This window comes from Jaculus jaculus, chromosome 6 (genome assembly GCF_020740685.1).
Source record: "Jaculus jaculus isolate mJacJac1 chromosome 6, mJacJac1.mat.Y.cur, whole genome shotgun sequence".
NCBI lineage: Eukaryota > Metazoa > Chordata > Mammalia > Rodentia > Dipodidae > Jaculus > Jaculus jaculus.
In genome coordinates, this window is record NC_059107.1 from 144,074,500 (window position 1) to 144,082,079 (window position 7,580).

Below are 7,580 nucleotides of genomic sequence, written 5' to 3' on the forward strand. Positions count from 1 at the left end.
GCACATGAATCTGGAGTTCGTTTGCAGAGGCTGGAGGCCCTGGTGCGCCCATTCTCTCCCTCTCTCTGTATTAAATAAATAAATAAAATATATTTTTAAAAAACATTTTCTGACAATTTTCACAATAATTCACACTTTAGCATGAATTGAGCTCAAGAGGAGTTAGGTGACTCATCCTCATTTAGTTCTCGTTCAAGCCCAGGCTGACCTGGAAGTCACTTTGTAGTCTCAGGGTGGCCTCAAACTCATGGCAGTCCTCCTCATTCTGCATCCCAAGTGCTGGGATTAAAGGTGTGTGCCACCATGCCTGGCCTTTTTTTTTTTTTTTAACTTTATTGACAGCTTCCACAAGTATAGACAATAAAACCATGATAATCTGCTCCCTCCATTCCCATTTCCCCTCTCTAATCCACCCCCACTGAATGCCCTCCCCCTTCCAAATGAGTCTCTCTTTTATGTTGATGTCATCATCTTTTCCTCCTATTATCAAATGGGCAAGACAACTCTTAAGTAGTAACAGCCACTGAGCAGGACTCACAGTTGGGTCTCCTCTGAGCCTTCTCTCCCCACTTTCTCCTCTTACTCTCCTTCCTCTGCCCCAGGTAGTGCCATCAAACCAAACTTAGTCCCCATTTGTCCATTGCTTTTCATCATATGACTCTCTCCTTCCCTCTTCATCCCACATGCTTGAAGCTCCCTGTCTTTCCTGAGCCAACCCCTAAAGCTTGTTTTGGCAAAGGATGGATAATAGATCTGACTCTGCTATGTTCTCCTCTGTTGTGTTTTTAGCACCTCGTGTTTTGTATAAAGCACCTCATTTCCTATCTGATCCCAGACCTCCCAAAAGATCTAAGGGATCGAATGAGAAGAGAGAAGTATTTGATCCAGGAGATGATGTATGAGGCTGAGCTGGAACGCCTCCAGAAGGAAAGGAAGGAGAGGAAGAAGAATGGAAGAGCACATCACAATGAGTGGCCATGACTGGGTAGGTGACAGCTGTCCTCCCAGGGGGAGGCTACCCTCAGGATGACTTAAATGCCCAGAAACAATGCTTGGATTATTCTAGTAAAGTCTCTAAGGTTTGTCATTTTATTCTTCAAACTAGCTTGTGTGAGGCACATGGTACATAGACAGTACGTATCTGGTCAATAAGGGTTGGAAGGGTGGAGGTTGAGTACATTTGTGCGTTTACTTCATAGTCTTTGTGTAATACTGTTGCTTCCCACACATTGTCAGGAAGTTCTGAAACTTTCCAGCAAGTCAGTCACTAGCTTGGACAAGTCACTTCTCTGGGCCTCGGTTTCCTCAGCGGTGAAGGTTTAGGTGAATTCTCTGGTCTGATGCTCTCTATGCCTAGTATCATAGAAGTTCTTTGGCTTTTGGCATCTCTTAATGCTCTCTCCTTTGATCAAAAACTGACTTTGAAAAAAAATTTTTTTGAAGTTTGGCCTCCAGAGGAAAAATGAGATATATAGGGGAAAGAATGTTTTTCACACACCCTGTTGTCTAAGGTGTAACAGATCTGCAGAGATAGTTCTTATGTTAGTAAGGCCCTATCAACCTTGCTGCCTGTTCATAATCCTGAAGGCAAATAGGATTGAACCTGAGCATGAGCCCAGAGAAAACAGCTAGACCTAAAGACCAAGGGGTGGGGGGCGGTGCTACAGAGCTTCTGAGCATCTGCCCTCCAATGCAAAACCTGCACACAGCTACAAAATAGGCTTGGGCTTCCTGTGATGCAAGAAATGTTTCACTGTATAGTAATTTTGCCATTTCCCAGACCTTCGGTTCTGTGACTTCAGCAGGAGGGGGGATTTCTTCACTTGTGTGAGCCTGCCGATGGAGCAGATTTAATTTGTGGCTCAAATAAGGCAATGAAGGCGCAACATTTACTAAGCAATAAAGCACTGCAGCATTCTGCCCGAGACTTATATCCTTGTTAAGGATTGTGTTGAAGCCTGCCAGACACTCCTCTCTGTCTGCCTTTTCCAATCTCCCCTTCCCCCAGTCTGGTATGTGAATTGTTTCCATGTTTGCAAAAATAAAATAGTTGGCCAAACAATGCTTTGGGAGATGAGCTATTCTCAATTTCACTTTTTTAAATAAATTTTTTGCCCATTGCAATATAATTATGAATCTTTTTATTTATTTATTTGCAAGCAGATTGAAGGAGAGAGACAGACAGAGAGAGAATGGGTGCACCAGGGCCTCCAGTCACCGCAAGCAAACTTCAGACGCGTGTGACCCCTTGTGCATCTGGCTTATGTGGGGCCTGGGGAATCGAACCTAAGTCCTTTGGCTTCGCAGGCAAATGCCTTAACCACTAAGCCATCTCTCCTGCCCTCAATTTTACTTCCTGAGATTTATTCCAACTGCCTGGCTCCCTACCTGTTCTGATGACCTGTCCTCTGGTTTTGTCTGCTCTTCAGAGGAGAAAGGCTGAGTGTATCTAGTGGCTTTGGGTCGGGTGTGAGGCAACTTCACAGCAGAGAATTGCTTCTGAAAGCTCAAGGGACATAAACCGAGGTGCAGGCATGCACCCATATCCACACCTTGGGGCTGCGCTGGGCTGCAGAGCCAGTGACATATCCTCAGGGTTTCTTCTGCCCTCACCAATCCAGGCTACTTTCTTCCTATATCTCATTTTTACACGAAAGACTATTTTTTGTCTATATTCGTAAGCACATTCATTGCTTCAAACTTTTCTGACTCTCTCAGTTTATTTGTAAAGCGGGCATCATAAAGTTGATACTATACCTGACCCAGTCTGGGTTCCAGATTTTTCAAATGCTTTTGACACACGGTAAGTCCCAGCCATTGGGAGTTGACTGTTAAGCCATCATGTGTGTATAAGATCCTGATGCCTTGTCTCTTTCCATGTGACAGGTGGCTTCCAAGCCAAGGACCTGAAGCTGGTTTACTTCCCTGGGCCGTGCAAAAGCACATTCAAGCGAATGGCCGGCAGTGCAGCCGCCGTGCATGCTGCCGGCACCGGCAGCCACAGGCAGGGTGGCTCCGCATAGGAGACTGCGGCTCCTGCTGCCCTGAGATCACACTGCAGCTCAGCACACAATTGCTATCTATCCATAGACCATTGTTGACCAAGCAAGCATGCACAGTATGGGCAGTTACATTCTCAAGTTTTTAAAACCAAGGGGGAACTTGTATACTGGGCCTGTTTTTCAGCCTGTTTGCTACCTTTTTTTGCATTCTGTCCCATGTGAATTTTACAGACACTGGGCTAAAAAGGGTATTTGGACACCTGGACACACATTCCTAGAATGTCATCATACGGTCCTCACTCCATGTCACCAAATGACACAGACAAGACCCTGTTTACAAATTTTTCTTTCTTTCTTTCTTTCTTTTTTAATTTCAGAAACCTTTCTGAAGAGATGATTATATATGACATATCTATAGCTATGTGTATGGCCATAGATGTATTTCTGTGTGTACATATGTATAGTCATGTATTCCTACATATGTACATACAAATGCAGAGATATATAAAGTACATAGGAATTCCTAACTTGTAAATAGCCAAAAAGTACTGACATGAATGATGAATTTTCACATTTAGTCACCAACATGAAGCCATGTTTAATGCTTGTATAATGTGATGCAATAAAATTTAAAATAAATTTATGCATATGGAATATTTTCAGCTGGCTCTTCTGAAATACTGTTGTATTTTTGTATTATTTTTGTCCTAGAATAAGAAGAGCCAGAAAGGAATGGCTGTGTGTGTGTGTGTGTGTGTGTGTGTGTGTGTGTGTGTTGTGCGTATAGTGTATTCATGTATGTGTGCAGATGTATGCACTCCAAGCACATGTATTCAGAGGCCAGAGGAGAAACTTAGGTGTCCTCTGTGTTGTTTCCTTGAAACAGAGTCTGTCAATAAACCTTGAAATGGTGATTTTTCGATCAGATTGGCTAACCAGCAAGCCTCAAGAATTCTCCTATCTCTGCTTCCCACAGGGCTGAGGTTACAGACACATGTAGCTTATGTCCCACGCCCAGCTTTTTTATGTGGGTGCTGGGAATCAAAGACCTCTCTGGCCATCATACTATAGTCTAGTATAGTAGTCAGTGCTCTTACCTGCAGAGTTATCTCCCCCGCCCCCAAGAGTGAGACCTTTAATGCAAGGTTTCTCATGTCCACCACATTTCTGAGAAAAGATGTTAATCTGTGTGATGGTTTGATTCAGGTGTCCCCCATAAACTTAGGTGTTCTGAATGCTAGGTTCCCAGCTGATGTCAATTGGAAATTAAAAGCCTCCTGTGGGCAGTGTACTGTATTGTTGGGGCTAGGATTATGGGTCTCCTAGCCAGCTCCACCTTGCTATTTGACACACTCTGCTGTTCCTGTTGTCCACATGATGTTGGCCAGTGGGTGATGTCCACTCTCTACTCATGCCATCGTTTCCCCCTGAATTTATAGAGCTTCCCCTCAAGTCTGTAAGCCAAAATAAACCCTTTTCCCACAAGCTGCTCTTGGCTGGCTGCTTTCTGCCAGCAGTGCAAACCTGACTGCAGCAATCTATGTTTTTCTTCCTTATCTGAATTTCTCTTCTTGCCCCCTTCTGTACCACCTTCTCAGGGTGCTGAGTAGACTACTTAGAAATCACTCTGAGGAGCTTGAAATGACATTCACAAAGTTTGCACAGAAAATATGGAATATAACTATTGATGTTTAGAATGTTTTCATGACCTGGCCTGATAGTATGCCTTAATAACTCCACATGAAGGACTGCCTGCCTGGGGGCAGGATATGTATAGTTACTCTTCCATCAGAAATGTAGAATCTATCTTTTAAATTTTTAAAAATATTTATTTATTCATTTATTTATTTGAGAGAGAAAGAAAGAAAGAGAGAATGGGCATACCAGGTCCTCCAACCACTGCAAATGAACTCCAGATCCTTGCACCACCTTGTGCATCTGTGGGTCCTGGGAAATCGAGCCTGGGTCCTTAGGTTTTGCAGGCAAGTGGCTTAATCACTAAGTCATCTCTCTAGCCCTTAAATTTATTTTTTTAGGAAATAGTTTTATTTATTTATCTCAGTGAGAGAGGCAGGCAGACAGAGAGAGTATGGGTTTGATATGAGCTCTCACATTAAAAATGACTTCCAGATACATGTACCACTTTGTGCATCTGGCTTTTACATGCGTACTAGGTAATCAAACCCAAGCTGTCAGGCTTTGCAAGCAAGCACCTTTAACCACTGATCATGTCTCCAGCCCCTTAAATTTCTTTAAATTAGTTTCCATTCAGTGTATTCAAGATGTATAACATGATGTTTTGAGATATATAAATATTATATTTTACTATTAGTATTTGTAGTAATATGTAATATATAGTATACATTATATATATTGCTATATATATTGCAGTTATTACTATCATCCAATTGCTATATCCATATGGCATTAGCTCCTGTAACAAAGTACTTGAGGCAGGGTAAAGACAGGTTTGTTTTTCTTCTAGTTTCAGGCTGAAGTTTCAAGACTGGGTGGCCCCATGTGGTTGGCCTCTGGTGAGAGAACCACTGCTTGCAACATGTAAAAAGGGAACCAGCCTCGTGAAGAAAAGAGATAGTATGGCACGATAGGATGCCAGGAAATCCCAGGAGTCAAGATCACCATTTTTTCCATTTTCTATTACATATATTTATATACATTATATATATATGTATATAAATAAATGTATATATAATACAGAGTACAGGAAATCCTCCAGTGACTCCCCCCACTTAAAAAGGCATGACTGCCCCTCCCCCAGCAATGATCAGTTTCTGCTCTGGGAGGGGTGGAGTTTCAGTTACCCCTCCCTCATCTATGATGAGCTCCATCACAGTCAGCAAGCCCCGTCTGCTGAGAGTCCATGAATCGAAGCAGATCATGTCCAGAAAACTTCTGTAACATCTCAAGGCTGCTCCCAGTGACATGCTTCCTCCAAGCAATCCTTCACCTTTTAAAGGTTCCCAAACCTTCCCAAGCACCACTATTTTGTTTGGGCTCAAACAAGCACCTGAGCCTACAGGGAGCATTTTGCATTCAAATCACTACAGAATGCACGTATTTAATTATGTCTGACTTCTAGATTTCTTACAGCAAACTGATGCTATGATATTTCAATGTCATGGCTATGAAATTCTGACAAGTAAATCAACCAACAAGTCCTGTCCACCAGGCTGCCCCACCAGAGTCTCCACTAACTTGGGCTTTTCCAAATATATCATTCCTAGGGCATTCTAGCCTAATCTTATTTTAATTTTTTAAAATTTATTTATTTGAGAGTGATGGACAGAGAAAGAGGCAGAGAGAGAGAGAGAGAGAGAGAATGGGCGTACCAGGGCCTCCAGCCACTGCAAACAAACTTCAGACATGTGCGTCCTTTTGTGCATCTGGCTATCACGGGTCCTGGGGAATTGAGCCTCGAATCGGGGTCCTTAGGCTTCACAGGCAAGTGCTTAACCACCAAGCCATCTCTCCAGCCTGTACTAGCCTAATCTTATTTCCCTAAAAGTCAGGAAGTAACAGAGGTCAGGAAATCCATCTTTACCTTCCCCATCGTGTCACGCACTGTGAAGTCAAGTTTGTAGTACCTCTTCAGTAGCCACTTACACTTGTGCCCATGCATATAATCAGTTTAAACTCTGTCTCCTGTCAATATCCATTTCAACATGGAAGAACCAAGTATAGGAGTTAAAGCTGCTTAGATCACATGTCACAGGTTAGTGCCTTTTATTGCCTTTATAACAGGAACACTGAGTGTTTTCTGAGTGCCCATTAATAGTCAGGGTGTAGACATAATTTAATACTATTTTCAACAAAATTCTGAAATTTGGGGCTGGAGAGATGGCTTGCCTATGAACCTAAGCACCCAAGTTTGATTCTCCAGGTCCCACATAAGCCAGATACACAAGGTGGTACATGTGTCTGAAGTTCGTTTACAGTGGCTAGAGGCCCTGGTACACCCATTCATTCTCTCTCTCTCTCTCTCTCTCTCTCTCTTTCTCTCTCTCTCTCTCTCTGTGTGTGTGTGTGTGTGTGTGTGTGTGTGTGTGTGTGTGTGTCTCCCTTTCTCTCTGGCTCAAATTAAAAAGAAATAAATAAGATTTTAAAACTTAAAAAAACTCAAGTTTCACTTAACAGTGCTTTTATTACACAAATGGTTTTATTACATGAGTGGTGTCCAGTTCAGACCCCATTAATCCCCTGGTATGTATACAGAGAGGATAAACAGCAAAGCTGTTGTCTGTGGGAGCCTAAGTGAAATTCCACTCAGTGTGCACAGACGTTGGCACTCGAAAAAGTGATCTTTAACTTTCACTAGTTCAGAAGCTGTAATCAGGGGCCGGGGAGATGCTCCCATGCACAAAGTCCCTGCTGCACAGGCATGAAGACCGCCCTGAGCTTGGATAGCATACCCAGAACCACATAAAGGTGGATGCTGCCCATGGAGCATCTGCAAGCCCAACATAACGATAACAATAAGGAAGGTGGACACAGGAGAATTGCCCAGAAGTTTGTGTGTCAAATGGTCTGGCGAATGCAGTGGTGAAAAAGAGACCCTGC

General features: G+C 43.0%; 1 protein-coding gene across 6 annotated transcripts in view; it reads left to right on the forward strand.

Moving 5' to 3' along the window:
• Positions 1-3,615, forward strand: part of Ano4 (anoctamin 4) — a 429,439-nt gene extending 425,824 nt beyond the window's left edge. For all 6 annotated transcript variants that reach the window (XM_045153480.1, XM_045153481.1, XM_045153482.1 and 3 more), the window contains 2 exons: positions 790-985; positions 2,887-3,615. In XM_045153480.1, the coding sequence (XP_045009415.1) occupies positions 790-981 (192 nt within the window). In that variant the 3' untranslated portion in view covers positions 982-985; positions 2,887-3,615. The remainder of the gene's footprint in view (positions 1-789; positions 986-2,886) is intronic.
• The last annotated feature ends 3,965 nt before the right edge of the window (positions 3,616-7,580 follow it).